The sequence below is a fragment of the Ammospiza nelsoni genome, chromosome 5 (assembly GCF_027579445.1).
Source record: "Ammospiza nelsoni isolate bAmmNel1 chromosome 5, bAmmNel1.pri, whole genome shotgun sequence".
Classification (NCBI taxonomy): Eukaryota; Metazoa; Chordata; class Aves; order Passeriformes; family Passerellidae; genus Ammospiza; species Ammospiza nelsoni.
In genome coordinates, this window is record NC_080637.1 from 48408658 (window position 1) to 48426047 (window position 17390).

Here is a 17390-nt window from a genome sequence, read left to right on the forward strand (position 1 = left end):
GTTGTTCAGCGGGGTTGATCCCCAGCTCAGCAGACACACCTGTTTCAGAGGATGGCTGCCAGGGGCAGAAGTAACTCTTTTCCCAACTCCCATGGTGGTGTGAGGCTGAGGGTGGAGCCCCTCACATTGCCAGGTTTCAGGGATGCTTAGCCCAAGACCCTGCCACAGTGCTGCTTTCACAGAAAGGACAAACACCTGCATCTGCTCATGCTCAGTGTCTGAGGTTATCAACATAATCAGCTTGTCAAAACAAACAAAACTAGGAGCTGCAGTCATAACTGTTGGTGTCAATGTCTGAATCCCAAAGCCCACCTAGCACATGGGTGGGAAAAGCTTTCCCCACTGCCACTGTCCCAGACCATACTTCTCTTCCCATTCCAGGGTCTTGGTGATCTCGGGTGGAGCCGTGTTGGGCTTTCCACTGGTGAAAATACCAAATGCAAAGAGTAACAAAAAGCAGGATTACTCAGCTTCTTGGGACCTAGCCCCCAGAACAGCCCTTATGAAGTGTTCTGAGTGGTACCACCTGACCTGGTAGAAATGCACACAGGTGTCTGTTGTGAATATTTTTATTGCACGCTTAAACATTTTAAATTTAACATTTAAAATTTCAAAATCATTTCACTTTTATATATCATACGGCGTAGCATATATGTAGGTTAGTCCTCTGAGTGCTGCTCTCACGATTAACACCATTCAGTACATGGCCAGCAGTGACTCTAACGTGATCATTCAACTAATAAGGATGACAGGGCTGAGTTTTCTTGCACTGTATCCAGCAAACCAAGAATTGGCATTGGTGGAGGCTGGTGTTCAGCAGAGAAACTACATCCTCGGTAAAGGGGAAGAAAGCCAACTCCACAAACCCCAGCCTACTGGAATAAGATCCCATTACCAGATGGAACATCCCTGGGCTCGTCCGACCCTTGCTGCTGGACCAAAGGCAGCAGCTGTGGTATTTCACCTCAGAGACACCTTTGGCTGGCTGGATGTTGCAGCTGGGCACTTGGCACAAGTCCAGGCTTGCAAGGACTCAATGTTACCACTGGTGGAAGGGCTTTAGGCGAGGTGAAGAGGAAAAGGAGACGGATTCTGCCGCAGGGTTTAATCCAGAGTTTTATTCCAGGGTCACAGACATCTGAATCTTGTAACAGCTGCAGCAGAATCCCGACCGCATGGTCTCAGTGTCCTTTTAAGCCTGGGGAAAGGGGGAGGGGAAGGGGTAGGTGAGCCACCAACCAGGTGGGAGTGGGGGAAGACTCAGGGGACAATGACACCTAGACAGGCCAATGACCCCAGGGCTGAGGGGCATCTTTTGAACTGCACCAACCAGACCACGCCCTTGCTGGAATGTTAAGATTGACTGACAGCACTTAGCAAGGGGGGAAGTGGGAGGGGAAGGGAGAAGGTATTGCCACACCTGGGAAACGGCTGGGATAGCTAAAACAGGAAATGGCATCACACTGCAACACCAGCCCACCCCAAACCATCAGTGTGCTATCAGCATCATTCTGGACCCAAACCACACACCAACATCAGGGTTGCTATGAAGAAAGTTCACTGCACCTCAGCCAGACACAGCACGCTCCAGGACTGCATCCTTTTTGTGGACAAATTTAGGCTCATGAAGCCTCCACAGTGCTCAACTTGTGCACAGGTGCTGCAGGCAGGAGGAAAGAGATCAGCTTTAACAGATATAGAAAATATCATGCTCAAATCAGAGATTCAGAGTACCAGGGCTGCACAGAAGCATCAGGCAGCAGCATGTGCACTATTCATATCTGTAATGTTACAACTGACATTTATATCTGCTCAATTGATGAGATTGAACCACCCAATCATTTAATGGAAACAGGACTCCCACGGGTTTTGGACACAAGCCCCTAGACTGGTTCACTCAACTCCTTTGTCTGGGACACTGGAGCTTTAATTACATAGAGTTTATATAAATCATATTCTGAAGAAAACAGAAATCCACTAAATATCACCCCCAGCAGAATTAAACCTGGACTCTGATGTCAGAGAAAGAGAAAATGTAGCTGCAAGAAGACATCAGGCTAAAATAAACATCTATGGGCTGCTTTATGTGGAAGTTAGACACCAGTCCAGAGGCTTTCCATCAAACACAGGTAGGTCACAGATGACTGTATTGATGGTATGGACTATTGTGTTCAGAGACACAAGCTAAAAGGGCATGAGATAAACCAGCAGGAAAACCTGCTGTCAGATACAGAGGAAGAGAAAATAAAGTGTTGGACTGAAAGGGTAAGGAATGGAAGGAGGAATGTGAGGAATGGAAGGAACCAGAGAATCAGACTAGTAGTTTTACTGCATAAAAAGAAAGTTGAATGATGAACTTACTGGTCCAGTTGTCTCCTCTATGGTAAAAGTCATAGAATTGTCAGAATCATAATGGTTGGAAAAGGCATCTAAGATCTGTTCAATATGATGAGTAATTATAAGATAAAAAATCTATTATAACTGTCCGACTTTCTTGGGAAGTAACATCAGTACATGTGGCTTTAAATTCAGTGAGCCCAAACTGAATCTCAATTTTCAGCCTGCGCTTTAACCCCAGCCATGTGGCTGGTGATGGCACTACACAGGAGCCAAGCAGTTCCATCCCTTCCTCATCCACATACTGAGCATTCTGTTTTTTTGTACAATAGAAAGCAAAGGTTACCCCTGTTTGATCTGGTTCAATTGGAAAGAAATCATAGTGCGCAGCTTCGTCTATGTCCACTGACTCCCCAATTTCCACCAGTTTATAGAAGAGATCTGTGCAATAAATAAAGTCACCAGCTTTCGAGACCTTCCGTTTACGGGCATCATGGATAGCCTCATCAAATTTCTTACCTACTCTTAAGCCATATGTCCTACAGCTGATTCTTGAGGTAATGATGTGTGGATTAACTCCAAATAAAACAGCCCCTTTTGCAATGGCTGCCTGGGCCTCCATGGGACAAAGGATATGATACTTGCTGCTAAAGGCCTGCCTCACTGCATCTCGCAGGATAATGCTGCATGCAAAGCCTCCCACAAGTAAAATGTACTGGACTTTGTCCATCTCAGGTCTGCAAAGAATTTCCCTCAAAGCAAAAATTATATTGTTGATACTGTAGTCAAACAAGCTCTTCATTTTCTCATATGTAATCATGATTGTCCCATCACACCACACAGCTCCTGCTGCATTTTTAAAGAATTGGGAAATGTCCTTCTTGAACTCTGCCACTCTGGTCAGGTTGTAGTAGCAGCGTATGTAGACTGCCTCCCTACTAGCAGAGCATTTCTGTAAGCTGAAGTTGTACATCATATTTTGTAATTCAGTAGGGTACTTCTTCACATATTCATCCCATACACCATCATTGAATATTTCCTTGAGGAAATTGGTGAAGTTTTCATCCACTCTGTTGCCTCCCCATCCACCTCCACTTGCCTTATGTAGCTCCTTTAGGGAATGGTTTTCTTGGATCTCGTGTACTGTGATGTCTATGGTGCCACCTACATGTGCAAACACACACACAGAGACAGAGACTCAAATTAATGGTGCTGTTTGCTTTAAAGTGCATGAGTTTCCACGGAATTCAGTCTTATCTTCTGAATTCCCTATTCATAGATGTGCTTTTCTCCTGCTTTCTTTCCTCATCCTTGCCCTTCTGCTATTGCCTGTGCTTCTCTAGATTTCTTAAATTTCTGCACTTTTGTTTAAAAGCCTGGTCTCACGACAGTTATTTCTGGTCTACAGTTATTTCTGATAAGAGCTGAATGCTCCAGCTTGCTCACTGAACAAGCCAATCTCCTGTCTGATCACAAAGCGAGCCTGGCCTCCTCACATAGGTGGTTGACTCTTGAGCAGTGGTGAGAAGACTCTCAGGAACTTGTGGTCCTCTTGATGCCTTTTCGGTATTTGTTCACAAGCACCGGACTGCTCTTGGCAGAAAATTCTCATCACACCAAAAAACCTCAGGAATCTAGAGAAATTACTGCAAAGTGCTTCATCAAATATTCTTAATGATTTACTCTCCAGTGCCTGCTAGCTCTTCTCTTTGGTCACTTGACTGGGCACTAACTACAGTTGCTTCTGGAGAGGAGGCTGTGAGCTTAGGCTACACAAGAGCCGGTGGCTGATGCTGGGACACCGTGCTGGCTGATCTGCTGCGAGGGCAGGGCCTCGTGTTTGACTGTCTGGCCAGTGCTCTTCAGTGTGAGACACAACCCTGTTCTTCCCTCCTATTCTTCTCCTTGCTCACAGGATCTCATTAGGTGAGAAATAACATTTAAAACTTATGACAAGCACAGCAGTGGAGTCCAAGCTCTGGGACCTTCACCTATTGTGAAATAGCCATGCATCACACCCAGCAAAGATGGTACCTGTTGAACAGGGAAAATTTTACCTCCACAGTCAACAACAATATACTGGATCCCAGGGGAGTCTTCAAACTTCTTCTTGTCACTGCTGTCTGCCATAAACCCTTCATGTGGAAGCTGCTTGCACCACAGCGATGCAGCTTCTGGCTCCAAGGCAATGATCAGGTTCCTAGAGAGCATATCAGAGATAATTCCTGCCTAAAATCACAAAAGAGAGGAGTCAGGTCAAGGAAAGGGGGTGAGATTACTGCTGCATGAACACCACCTGCAAGGGAGCCTGTTCTCACCCTAGCAGTTCATGCAAGGGTGGTGGCTCTTGCACTGCTGATCTCTGTGGGGCTCACTTCTACTCGGTGGTGGGGAGAGAGGGCAAAGCTGTTGTACTGCCATTTGGGGACATCCTCTCCCTCACCACCCTCAATGTGAAAGATTTCTCGGCACAATGGGCTGGAATTTGAAATACAGGTTGCTTACATATTGAGGAGCTCCTATGGTTCAATTGGGCAAAGGAAGCTCCAAAGGTAATTTGAGGAAATGGGGTAACCCCTGCTTTTACCTCTTTTGCTGCCAGTCTCATGAACTGCTTGGCAGCAGCGCTCCATATGGCCGGGACAGTAATGACCCAGGTGAACTCCTCCTGGTCGTAGACAGTTTGGGAAGAGGCCTCCTTGATGGTGTTCAAAGCATGTTCCTTCATGAAGCGCAGGCTTTCGGAAAAGACTGTCAAGGCAGGAAGGAACTTTCCATTGGTGGCTTTCAGCTTCATGCCAGCTGTGATATTCTACCAAAAAAAAGGCCCAGGGTCATATGGTGCAGTGTCGGTATGGGACCTGTCCCCTTCACACCAACACTGCACTACCTAAGTCACCCAGACACCCCTGTCTCCAAACCAAACTCCCAGCACTGGCTTCACTACTGTGGCTGAGTCCAAGTGGCACAGGTCAGCTACCAAACTGCTTACCCACCACTCCTGTGATTCAGAAGGCAAAATGTCAATGTGGTTGTTAATTCAGCTGTTTCTCCTAGGCCAAATTTTGTAAAGACGCTGTGGATCCTATATCTATAGGATATCCTGAAGAGCCAGCTGGGAGTAATTCTGTAATGAAATTTTTCTTCACCATTTGCTCCTCAGATGCAGAGAAATAGTTCTGAACTAAAACCTCCCTCCAGCCCCTGCTGAAAGTGAATGAGAACCAACCTTGTGACAAACCACATCATTCCCAGCTGTCCTGGGGAGGAAAATCTTCAAAGAGGCCTCCCATCCACCAAAGAGAGGACCTGAGGCTTTTGCTGGGACTGGCCTTGTGCTCTGGCTTATTCTATGCTTGAGAGGCCCTGTGGGACCCAGGAGCCCTAGGGTAGTCTGGTGTTTGGCTGAACAAGCACACACAGATAAAGCTGTGAACTATTCTAAATCAACACAGAGCCTTCAGAGAGAAATTTGATAAAGCCACTGCAGGCTTCAAGGACAGCTGGACATCCTTACATTAGCTTCAGCATAACATTTCAAGGGAGGGAGAGACAAGCTAGGGGGAGCTGTATAACATGGGATGAGATTTTAGGCAATCCCAAAACTGCCGATCTCCTTTGAATTACTGGAAATTTCGCTTGATCCATGTTTCTTGTTGAGGACTAAGGTAGGGAGTCCCCAAAGGGAGACCAGTTTCTCTGTCAAGCTTGGGAACAGGGCAGCTTTTTATTAGGAACAGGTATTTGCCTTCACCCATGTATGCAGTCACGTTTTATCGTCTTTAGACAAAAAATATCATAAAGGAAAGGCCTGGGAAGCTTCTGACAATTAAAAAAAAAAAACAAACTTCTTCTTTTGTTCATCAAAATACTCTCTGACTTGCATTCATTTTCATCAACCAGACTTTCTCAGTCTACTTCATGGATTCTCTAACCCCCACCCCTCAAACAAATGAATAGCCCCAACCCCCATTAGTAGTAGCTCTTCCACCTACCGTGTTGTACAGCTGCATCTTGAAGTTCTGGAAGAAGTACCAGCTGTCAGCTTGGCTGGAGGGCAGGCTCTTGTACTTCATCACAGCATCATAACCAAAATATTTGAACTCCTGCTTCTGGTTGAACAAGATGCTGGTAGGTGTCTTTGGGGTCTTTAACCCATGCTCTGCTCCCCAGTAAACCTGGCGGATTTGGTCTGTACCTGAAGCAAGAGAAAAGCAGTACCCGCTGTAGGATGTGCCAAAATCTATAGCAACAACAAACACTGACTGGCTGGCCATGGCCGCTGCAGCGCAGAGGTGTGCAGCTCTGGGAGCACAGAGGCATGAACAGGGACTGGACTGAAATGAAACTGAAAGGTCTGATATTGCAGAGAGAAGGGCAATCTCCCCTGATTTTATTGGCTGGACAGATGTGACTCTAGACATCCTGTAAATTGTACGTTTTCCTGTAAACCAGGAAGAAAAGAAAAAAAAAAAAAAAAAGGCAGGGCTTTTTATAGCGGCAAAGTGCCTTTTTTAGGGAACTGTCTTATCAGGAGCTTTCTGCACTCCCAGCAGCATCAACAGTCCTCAGTGCTGCCCACACATTTCCACAAACACTTTTTTCTTCTGCATAAACAGATGAAAGGTTTCTGGCTCCAGCAAAAGAAAAATGTGGCCTAAAGGCAATTGTTTTGGTTACAGAACAGCAGAAGTGCCGGATACACCTGATATTTCTGGCTCCAGCAAAGAAGATGTGTGGTGTACACCCAGTGATTCTGGTTCCAGCAGAGAAGTGTGGTGTACACCCAACATTTCTGGCTCCAGAGGAACAGAATCATGGCATCCACACAAAGTTTCTGGCAACAGAGGAAGAGAGGTATTGGAAAGACAGTGTGAGGATACTGATCCCAGAAAGACAACTGCAGAAGGCAGCAGGTAGGTTACACGAGGAGATATCTCTGGATAATCTTATTTAATCTTCCTAGGTCTGAGTATTTCTACAAATTTTCTTGGAGGGTTGAATGAGGGTTGCTGAATTGCAAACATTTTCTGACTGTGAAATATTCAGTAAGAGCTCTGTTTTCTACTTTCTAACTTTTCTAGCCATCACAGAGATCGTTACTGTCCCCAAATTCTGCTCAAGTTCAACTCAAAAGTGGGAGGCAGATCTTAAATTGGTGCAAGAGGAACAGAAACTAGAAATATCAGTATAAAGAGTGTGACAAGATCTGGGAGTTCATGGCTCTGACTCTGAGCTCATCAATTTTGCAGGGAAAGGTGGACTAAAATGTAAATTTTTTATTGGATTGTTTAGCTTAAAGAAAAAGCTTGTGTCTTTAGTGAAAGACTGAAAGCGAAGTGATTTAACTGGAAAGGAATAAATCCAAGTAAACAAAACCAAAATGTGCTTCAGTGGGAAGGAGTAATACTGAGAGGGGCAGCAGGTTTTTTGGCATAAACCAAAGGTAAAGCCTCATGCTAAGGCTTGCTCTGGCATCTGGTTGTGTGGATGAGCTTGCTCTCTGTTCTACCTAGATCCAGGCTGCAGGACCACCTTAATCTGGGACTGTTTCTCTAATAATAGTTGATATTTGGGATCCTCCTGAGGAAACAGGACACAGCAGTTGTATAAATTAAAAAAAAATACCTTGAGAACACAGAGCTTTGTACTCCTCTGTTAAAAAAAAAAACCATACATTTCAAAGTTGTTTTTAGCAGAACAATCACCTGCATTTGCTGTTCCTCCACTCTCTGCAGGTCTGGGTTGAGTTTGTTTTTCAGGAGCTGTCCTTGTATCTTGCCCACTTTATCCAGACCTAATGATTAGTCAAACCCTCTTGGTTTTGGCATACTTTGAGTGTGGGAAACAGTTAAAGTAAGATTTCTAGAAAGCCTTAAACGCAGGCCTTAGAAACAGGAAGAAAGAAAACTTAGAGCTAGCTGCAGCTGCAAATTCTGAAAGTAGAAAAGGTTACAATAGTTTAGGCTTGGCTAAGACAGACAGCCTGTGGAGTCCTCTGAGATGTATCAGGCATTATCTGGGAGAGTGCTGACTCACTTGTGCCACATCTGCACCCGTGTGCCCTTTGTCCTGTCTCGGATCCGTTTGCTGGCATGGATGTAGCCATGAAGCCTCTGCTCACAGGACTGGCAATTATAAAGTACTTTTTTTGAGGATGTGTTCTTACCCCACTTCATTATAAGAATTCCCTTTTCTTTTTTTCCTCAGACATATATCTGACACCTCACAGCAGCTATCGGCCTATGGAGACCAGGCTTCTACCATGAAGGAAATGTTTGAAATGATCAAAGAGATGGACAAGAACATAAAGTAAATATTTGAAATCATGAAAAAGTTGAAGAATAACATAATGTGAGAGTCCAGTGACCAAAAATGACACTGTTGAGTGTGGCCTCTGACAATGAACTGTAGCTGGTGCACACTAGGGCGGGTGGGACAGAAAATGAGCCAGACACAGGGAGGGCTCTGCAAAACAAATTTTGCCCAGGCTATACTGGGAACCCAGAGCCAATTTACAGAAGCTGTTGGATTTGCACCATGTAATGTGCAAATCTTACACTTTGGGTATTTCATTTGAACGGTTGGTATTGACTCACAGAGTCACATACCATGCACCTGGCAAAGAACAGCCTTGACAAGTTTTGGCCTCTAAATTTCTTTTCCCTATGGGCTGATCAGAAATTGGAGGGGAGAAGTTTAGTTGTGCATTTTTTAAGACTTTATTGCATACTTTCCCACTGATTGCAATGTGGTTTATTGTTTCTTTCATTCCCTTATGGATGGATGGACAATGAGAACAGAAATTTGTCTGGCACTGTTGGTACTCTATGTCACCTTCTGAATAGTCACAATAAATATTGTGATTCTTTACATTAATAATCAGTGTAAGAGGGGAAAATCAGTATGATCCTCACAACCACACCTCTATTTCTTCTGATGTAAACAGCTTCCCACTTGATTTGAGCATAAATTCTGGGTGGGAGCTTTTAGGGGAGGTGTTCAGCTCCCCTGGAGTTTTACTGGATGCTCTTGCACTTTCCCATCTCAGAGCTTTTTTCCTTGAACTTAGATTATTCAACAGGGGCCTGTCCACTGTTGTGCCAGCGTCCAAGTACATATAAAGAGATTTCCCAAATCTGTTTCAGAGCCCTTCCTGAAAAGGTAATTCAAATACTGCATGAGGAGAATGAAGAAATTGAGATGCTGAAAGACAAGAACAAAATGCTAGAGGGAAGGTAAGGCATTTATTCATATTTCAGACATAGTGTGTGTCTCTACACTGAAAAGCCACATGCTTCTTGCTTCCTCCAGTCCTTGGGGACTCTATTTCTGACCAGACATCCCAGACACCTTCTCTCCAGACTTTCAACCTGCCGGCATCTCTTTGTAACTGACTCTGGGAGATGGCTTGGGTTGTTCTGCAAAGGGAAGACATTCTGCAAAGGGAAAAAGACATTCTGCAAAGGGAAGAAGACAGTTGGGGTAACCAGTTAAATAAAGAGTAAAAGAAACCAGTCTACAATGACATAGTCAAGATGGCATTCTGATCAGGTCCTACAATGATCATGCAAAACTGAGCTGAGAAAGCACTACATTCCACAAAAAAGCTGCTTGCCCGCTATATAATATAAATGAGAAGCGCATTGTAGAAAACATTAAACAGTTTCATAAGTACAATATTTACATTTGCTCATTATTTCATCGTGACTTAGATATGTTTTTTAATATCCTCCTTGACCTAGAATCCAAAAGCTGTTGGCTAAAGCGATGGCCATGCACCAGCACTCTGAGGACATCAATGACCCCTTGCGTTTGTCTGCTGTGCTGGAGAGATACGAGATGCTCCGGCTGCAGGAATGGGAGAAAGTCAGGTGCTCCATGCCCCACCGCTGGACCTATGAAGAAGGCAGTGAGGCCATCAGGGTTTGTTCAAGTCCATTTTCTCCATCTGATCCTTATCACATCAATTATGGTGCAGCCATATAGCAGCCTTTGAGTATTTGTATTTCTGTACCAGACAGGGTTGGGGCCTAAGTTTGGGTCTCTGATTTTCCAGCCCAGCAGGGCCTATGGAATGCTGTAGAGATCAAAGTGACAGTGACCTTCTTCCTCCTGTCTTTCAGAAGGGCACACTCAAATACTAGTCCCATCTCTCACAGGTGTTAAGCACAAGTGGGAAAACAATCCACTTTCCTTATGTTAGTGCTTGAACTGATAGCTGGGAGACCTCATTTTGATGTCTGACTCACTGCTGTGATGCTGGAGAGATCTAAAGGAAAACACCAAAGTGGTATTACCTTAAAGGACAAGACTGAGAGGAGGCCATCATTAGCATTGACTGTGATGATAAGGCCCCACAGATGCTGAAGAATGGGCTCCAACATGCAAGCAGCTCGATGAAACAGTTTGTTGTTGTTATTGAAGACATGTTTCAATCAATTAGCAGCCCTACAATTTAATGCAGATGTTTTCTCAGCTTTGCACACTACACCTGTGGTTTCAATGTGATTGATGCTGCAATCAGTTGTTGTTTCTGCACTGCAGAAGGTGTTTGATGCCTGTGAAAAAGATATACAACAGAGAAGAGAGGACATACTTAAAGTTCTTAACATTCCAGCTTCGAATAAGGTAAAAATACTTTTGACCAAGGTATTTTATGTTTCTGTAAAAGGCCTGTAAAAGCACCTTTTATGGCCTGTAAAAGGGCCATTGGCACCCGCCATTTCATTTAGAACTTTGTATCTGCTAAGGACACTGCTCAAAATATGTCAGCAGTGATACTGAGGATAACTTCTGAGCTGAGAGGTCTGGGGCCAAGCTCTAGCAATCCTAGGTATGAGAGCAGCACTGGATAAAAAACAGGTCTTTCTCTCTAAGAGTTTAGCTATTCCATGGAGAAGCAGGGAGCTGGACTTGAGGATCCTTGTGGGAGCCTTCCAAAATTAAATTATTCTGTGTCCCATGACACACAGCCATACACTGCATATCTGAATTGGCCAGCTGAATTAAACACATATATGGGTGCAGAAAGCATTTTCCAGCCCTGTGCTGCTTTTATGAGACCTTCCTCCAAAGCCTGAAATGAGTGACTTCTCCATTACTGATTGATCCAGTATGAGAAACAAAAATTTCCAGTGTTTGCCTTACCACATGCTAACAGCCTGCTTTGTGCTATGATTGTTCTGTAGGTGATGATGCAAGATGTAATGAAGCTGCTCAGGCAACACTATCACCAAAACTCGATGGTTTATGACCAGATTATTCAAGTGAGTAAAGATACAGCCCAGGAGCTGGGCAATGGTTCAATTGTCTGTGCAGCTTGTTATTTAAAACATGAGAGGTCTCCCTTCTGCATGAGGTTGTTTTCCACTTGAGGCCAGGTCCTTCCAGTGCATATACTCCCAAAACATTCTCAAGTACATGTAACTAAGAGAAGTACAGCAGGACAGGCAGGGTCATGCCCCTACCAACAAAGGCACAGCCCTACTGGACCCAAGCAAGGAGCAAGGAGCAAAGGGCCAGTGGTGGTGATCAGGGTGAGCCACAAACCAGTGACCACTGGGCAAGCTCAGTCAGGTCAAGACCAAGCTGTGAAGTTGGTCTCTGGGTCAGGACCAGCCAGACTGGGCAGAGGCATCCCAAACCACAGCTCAGTCAAGCACCCAGCCACCACTCAGCTCCTGGGTCAATTGCTGGCCAGTCTGTGGGTGAAGATGAGGCTTCTCATAACTCCTTCTCACACCACCCTTTCTGCCAGCTTGGCTGTTATTGCATCAGTTGAATACAAGGTCATATGGTCGTGCTAAATCTGAGCTGACCTTGAACACAAGCAGCCAAACCCCTGGGAAGGCCGAGGAAAGTGTGCAGAGGTTGTGGATGTGCACAGAGCCCTGACACCTGCTATCCACATGGACAAGTCTCTAGTGGGCTTTTTTTGGTGGAAGATGTGACATATATATCACAGATATATGAAACTTCCAAAGAGGAGCTTCTTCCTTTTGCAGCTTGCTGGGGTTTTCCAAGAGCTTGGTCTTACCAAACTCCTTGCAGATCTCTCTATGAGGAAATAGAGACAGGGGCTGGACACTGGCACAATCCAGAAGTCAGGACTTGGTAAATAAAAGAACTTTTAAAGTGACCCGGGGTCTCCTGCATGTCCCACTCAAACAGCACCAGCAGCTTTGACCAGTGAAGTTCTTGAGTGCTTAGTTCCTGTGGAGCAGCTGCACAGAATGAGGGCAGGGAGGCAATGTAACAATACATCAGCATAATATTACAAAGCTTTGAAAATTGTTCTTATTTGATTTTCAGGAAGCTGCCATTCACATAAGAACTGAAAATCAAACACAGTTCCTGCTGCAGTGCTGCCATATTTATTGTTTGCTGCTTCTTCAGGATCCACCAGTTAAAGCTGAGTGGAGGATAAGGAGCAAACATCTAGAGCATGTGGACAAGAAAGATGCAGTGCACTGGGAAAATGAATCACTTCTGTGGCCCATAATGAAACGTGGGGAAGAAATTATTGTGAAAGGTGTAGTCTGGGACCAAAGGAAAATGACTTGAGAGTCAGGCTAATTACTTACTTAGCCATAAGAAGATGAAAGAGCTGCCATGTAGTACGCTGCTTTTCTTTCCTCCATGAATTGCCTACTTTTCAGAGCTAGTAAGTTAGACATCCCCCACTTGGGACACCTAGGATAAATCATCATTAACAAACCTGTATTAAAAATTGAAGCTATGCCAATTGTCTCCTCACAAAGGCCACCTGTCTGTTAGCATTCCCCTGCTTCCTCACATCTTTACAATTTACCTCTCCCAAAGTCCTTCAGCTACACATGTGCCACAGCTCTGGATGGAAGAAATCCAGAAGTTGTATTCCATGGCATAATGGAAATGCAATGAGGCAAATGCAGGTTTATGTGATTTGGTGTGACACAGTATTCTGTGAGCAACTTGAGAATTACCAAATAAAAAAGACTTTAGATTCTGCTGTGTGCCTGCTGTTAGAGTGCATGGAATAGAAGCCTGAGTCCCTCAGAGAGAGAAAGGAATATAGGAATTGAATTGGAACCTTTAGAGAAACTAAAATATATTAAACCACACAGACATGAAGTAGGAGTGTAAGTTTTAATTTTAAGTAAGGAGAAATATATCTTAAGTGCCTTAAGAAACTGTATTAGCTAGTAAAAAACCATAAAGCCTAGTTTAAAGTTCAGTAGTGTTACTTTTCACAAAACTAACTTAGCACCAGACATAACAAAACCATAGCAGAACATTGCTTACATTATTAAATAGAACAGATAAAACTGTTTGTGTGAACAGATAGAACTGTATGTGTAGATTCTGTGTAAAAACTAGCACTACTTTCACACAATAGAATTAAGCTTGGATAGGTGTAGAAAGAATGTTTTAGAATCGTGTTTTTAGCCGATTAGATTATTTATGAATAAATTTCCCCTATATTGGGATAAAAAAGGTGCTAATTGCTTCTACTAACTACTACTTCTTCTACTGCTTCTACTCAAAACATCAAGACTCCATACCAGAAAGCTTTTAGCACAAACTTTAATATTATAAACTCTTCACCTTCAGAACTGATGTATTCATACAATAAACAACTTTACAACAACAAACTCCTATTTCTTTGAAGACCCAATACCCACTCAAGACTGAACACCTGCCAAGTCCTTTTCTCCAGTTTTTCTTTCTAATCCATCAGTTTCCTTGGCTGCACAAACTCCCTGGGATTTTCTCAATGGGCCCCCAGAAAGAAAGGCAAATTTTTGTGCAGCTCTCTCCAAGCAAATGGCTCTGCTTCTCTCAGGAATTTAGTATTTCCCAAGCATATTGCAGGTCACTGACAACATGAGCTGGGATACAGGTGCGTTTCCAATTTTTACAGGTGTATTTCCAATATTTCCTTTATTGGAAATATCTGTTATGGAATAGAACAGGTGAAGTAAAATTACATATGTACCATATTTCCTACAATTTTCACAAAAAGAAAGAACTACCATTGTTGGTTTTTCATGCTTTTTAAAATGTTGCAGACTCAGATGAGCAGTGCAATAATATTTCATTTTTCCAGGCCATAGAAGGTGAATGAGAGGTAAGTTGTACAGCCAAGTAGAAGTTTCAGCATGACCCTGAGCCAAATGCCATGTGATTATACAGGTATAACACTACACATATGGCAAGCTGCCATGCTCTCTTTGTTACCTGCTTAGAAAATTTTTAGCCTATTTTTTTGGTAGGTCCCTGAAACTGCCTGGATCCTATGCTGTGCATCAGTTTTATCTCTGAAGCTCATCACTTCTGCATCTCCTCTGGTGTGTCCTCTCCTTTGATTTTTCTCTCCTTAACATCATTTTTGGTAGACTAAAATACTCATCTTGCAAGGCCTTATATTTCAAAGACTGATTTAAAAGTCTTCAGAAGGCTAAAAGGCCTAGGGTTCAATAGTCCTGAAAAAGAGAACAAACTGCTAAAATCAGAGGATTTTTAACCTCTCACTACAAACCAGGTGCTTCTGCCACTGTTGACACATTTCACAGAGAAAAGCAAGGCACAATTCTTCCCAAGGATATTCTGGGATTCACATTCCCTGAACCTCAGAGAAAGGGAAGACAATTCTTATCTCACTTGCTGTGCCTGTGTTTGTGCCACAGTAGAATGCAATATGGAGATTGTTCACCCAGAATGATGGGGTTTTGTTTCCTTGGCCTATCAGGGCCAAGCGTGTGTGTGTGTCAGTCATGAGATACTGTGCAGTTGAGTGCTTGGCAGATTCAGTTTAGATGGAATGTAATATAGTATAGAATAATACAGTGTAACAAAGTAATTATTTAGCTTTCTGATATCCATGGAGTCCTCCTCATCATTCCTTCCTTCATTGCGGGTGCCCTGCTTTTCCAGTAATATTTTACAGGAAATTGGTGCAAGATGGTCTCCTCTGGTCTGACTTCCATGCTGTGGGGATCCCAGCAGATTCAGGAGACACACATAGGGAATCTGCCTCTGGCAGGCCTGAAAGTTTTCCAGCACACTGGGACAAGGAGCCCTTTGTAGAGACCCCTACACTCAGGGAGATCTCTTTGCTGCTGCTTACCCCACATTTACCCCTCTCCCAGCCACAAGGAGGGAAGCAGGGGCCCAGGCCCTTCCTGGAACAAATATTCGACTTCTCTTACACACCTCAGAGAAGAAACCATGAAGAAAACTGAGCTACAGCTTCTGTCTTACAGGAAGAGCAAAACAGTCAGAAAAAGGAAGAGAGAGGACAATCTTGATGTTCAAACCCTTCCTTTCTCGCAACACCATGACTCATGCCCCCCAGTCAGCCTCCCACAGAGACTGAACGTGGGAAGGTGGAAGCCTGCAGAGGGGAGGGAGCTTCACCTTCACCCGTAGGAATGTCTGAGCAGGCCTGGAATTCTTCACCTGGACAAAAGAGGACTTCAGGGATCACAGGTGGAAGAGAGGGTGGGTGCCAGCTACACATACACTCTTCAGCTTCAGTTGCAAGAACTAGGCTGATGGAAGCAAAACAAACAGGAGGATGCAGAAGAAGCAGAGAGTGGAGGCACTGCCCGAAGGAATCGTGGCTGCACAAAGAGCACTAAGGTTGGTGGGGTGTCTGGAAGCCACCTCCACAGGGGTCCTTGCAGGCTGGAAACAGGATACTGGCTAGGTGGCCCTCTAGTGTGGAACCACTGGAGCTGCTCTTAAAGTCAAATGAATTTGCTTAAACAAACATCGCCTGTTGGTTTTGCAACAGCAAAGCAAATATCACACATTTCCAACCCCATTGCCTTAGTTTGATCAAGTACCTCAACAGCTGCAGAAAGGCAGCACAAAAAGGGCTGTATTTGTAGCACTGCAGTCGTGTGCCACCCTGGAGCTGGATCAAGCACCAGTGCACAACCAAGTAGGGACCTGGCATCACCGCTGGTATGGCTTCAGACTCACAAAGGCCTCCTGACAGGAAATCAGGGCTGTGGGGGCCTGAGCCTGTGTGGCTGCGAGCAGCTGCTATGTCTCCTCTGTGATCGTCCCCAGCCCTCCCTGGCAGCTCCCGCACTGTTGAAGTCCAGGAGCTTCCCCCTGGATCTCATGGAATGTGTTTGGGCCGCCAGTTCCACAGCAACACGATGGGTGCTGCAGCACGCACGGCAAAGCCCCAGGGCTACTGCAGCTCAGGATTCCGTGCTGGGGAAAGGGCAGAACAGGAACAGCGGGCAGAAGAAGGGGTCGCAAGCGAACCTCCTGCCAGAGCTGCGGGCGGGAGCAAAGCTGCGTTTTGGAGCCGCTGCGGCCGTGATGTGCTGCATAAGGGCGCCTTGAGGGAGGCGCGGCAGCACCAGGGCCCGCAGTGAGACCCGGAGCCGCCGTCGTGCAGGTCATGACAGGGCAGGAGCCTCGGAGCTCACCGCTGCCCGAGCTGCACAAGGCACCATTTCCGTTCCACTGCTAGCTTGATTTTAAACGGTGTAATTGCTCCCTCAGAAAAACAGAAAAGGAATTGCTTCCTGCAGAGACATGGAGTATTTATTAGGCTGGGTTGGTGGTTTATTGTATTAAGCCTCCTGGAGACCCTTAAGGCACCTCAGTGAACAGAGCGACAAGAGTTCAGGCACTTCTGCTCTTTAGGCCGGTTGGCATTTCCCTTCGCGGCGCGCCCTCGTGAGGCGCTGGCGCTGTGCCGCCTCCCGGAGCAGCGCGGAGCCACCCGGGAGCGCCCCGGGAAAGGCAGTTCTGTCCTTGGCACAAGCGCCACGGAGGTCGGGCAGATCACGGCACCCGGGCATCCCGCGAAGTAAGCGGGGCACCCAGGGGCGACCTGTACCCGCGCAAAAATTCCTCTCACATTGGTAGTGAGGACCCGGGCGTCACCCCGGGTCGTTATTTTCCTTACTCATAAGTTTAAGGCATGACCTCAACCTCCCCGCGCCGCTGGGACACGGCTCCGCACTAACTCCACAGGTCAGGGCGAGCGCCTCCTGAAGCGGCATCTGGCTGGCATACCGTGGCCTCAACACTGCGTTCGGTTC

At 45.3% G+C, this 17390-nt stretch overlaps 2 protein-coding genes and 1 non-coding gene across 4 annotated transcripts; 1 reads left to right on the forward strand and 2 right to left on the reverse strand.

The window, feature by feature from the left end:
- Positions 1 to 1098: 1098 nt before the first annotated feature.
- LOC132073996 (heat shock 70 kDa protein 12A-like) lies at positions 1099 to 6658 on the reverse strand. Its single transcript, XM_059473380.1, has 4 exons — positions 6333 to 6658; positions 4925 to 5149; positions 4395 to 4566; positions 1099 to 3501 (listed from the first exon to the last, which is right to left on the reverse strand). The coding sequence occupies exons 1-4, from the start codon at positions 6612 to 6614 to the stop codon at positions 2441 to 2443; spliced, it is 1740 nt and encodes a 579-aa protein (XP_059329363.1). The 5' UTR covers positions 6615 to 6658; the 3' UTR covers positions 1099 to 2440.
- A 221-nt stretch (positions 6659 to 6879) lies between these two features.
- LOC132073998 (uncharacterized) lies at positions 6880 to 13973 on the forward strand. Of its 2 annotated transcripts, none has more exons than XM_059473382.1 (7): positions 6880 to 7253; positions 8548 to 8691; positions 9486 to 9575; positions 10083 to 10263; positions 10885 to 10968; positions 11529 to 11606; positions 12652 to 13973. In XM_059473382.1, exons 2-7 carry the CDS (start codon positions 8666 to 8668, stop codon positions 12901 to 12903), a joined length of 711 nt encoding a protein of 236 aa, XP_059329365.1. In that variant the 5' UTR covers positions 6880 to 7253; positions 8548 to 8665; the 3' UTR covers positions 12904 to 13973. The 2 variants fall into 2 exon arrangements, with proteins under 2 accessions (XP_059329365.1, XP_059329364.1); XM_059473381.1 differs by having other exon boundaries at positions 8548 to 8649.
- Positions 13974 to 17122: 3149 nt separating this feature from the next.
- On the reverse strand, positions 17123 to 17271 carry LOC132074027 (U12 minor spliceosomal RNA). Its single transcript, XR_009418570.1, has one exon. It is a non-coding gene; the product is annotated as a U12 minor spliceosomal RNA (small nuclear RNA).
- Between the last annotated feature and the right edge of the window lie 119 nt (positions 17272 to 17390).

What these genes read in the sequence shown, in the direction of transcription:
- LOC132073996 (XM_059473380.1), bottom strand. Translation starts at nt 6,614, where the DNA reads ATGGCCAGCCAGTCAGTGTTTGTTGTTGCTATAGATTTTGGCACATCC. An exon ending in AGATGCAGCTGTACAACACG is followed by an intron (nt 5,150 to 6,332) that starts GTAGGTGGAAGA and finishes TTTTTTTGGTAG; the next exon opens with AATATCACAGCTGGCATGAA. An exon ending in TGAGACTGGCAGCAAAAGAG is followed by an intron (nt 4,567 to 4,924) that starts GTAAAAGCAGGG and finishes TTGTGATTTTAG; the next exon opens with GCAGGAATTATCTCTGATAT.
- LOC132073998 (XM_059473381.1), top strand. Translation starts at nt 6,988, where the DNA reads ATGTGGCCTAAAGGCAATTGTTTTGGTTACAGAACAGCAGAAGTGCCG. An exon ending in ACAACTGCAGAAGGCAGCAG is followed by an intron (nt 7,254 to 8,547) that starts GTAGGTTACACG and finishes TTTTTTCCTCAG; the next exon opens with ACATATATCTGACACCTCAC. An exon ending in TTTATGACCAGATTATTCAA is followed by an intron (nt 11,607 to 12,651) that starts GTGAGTAAAGAT and finishes TTTGATTTTCAG; the next exon opens with GAAGCTGCCATTCACATAAG.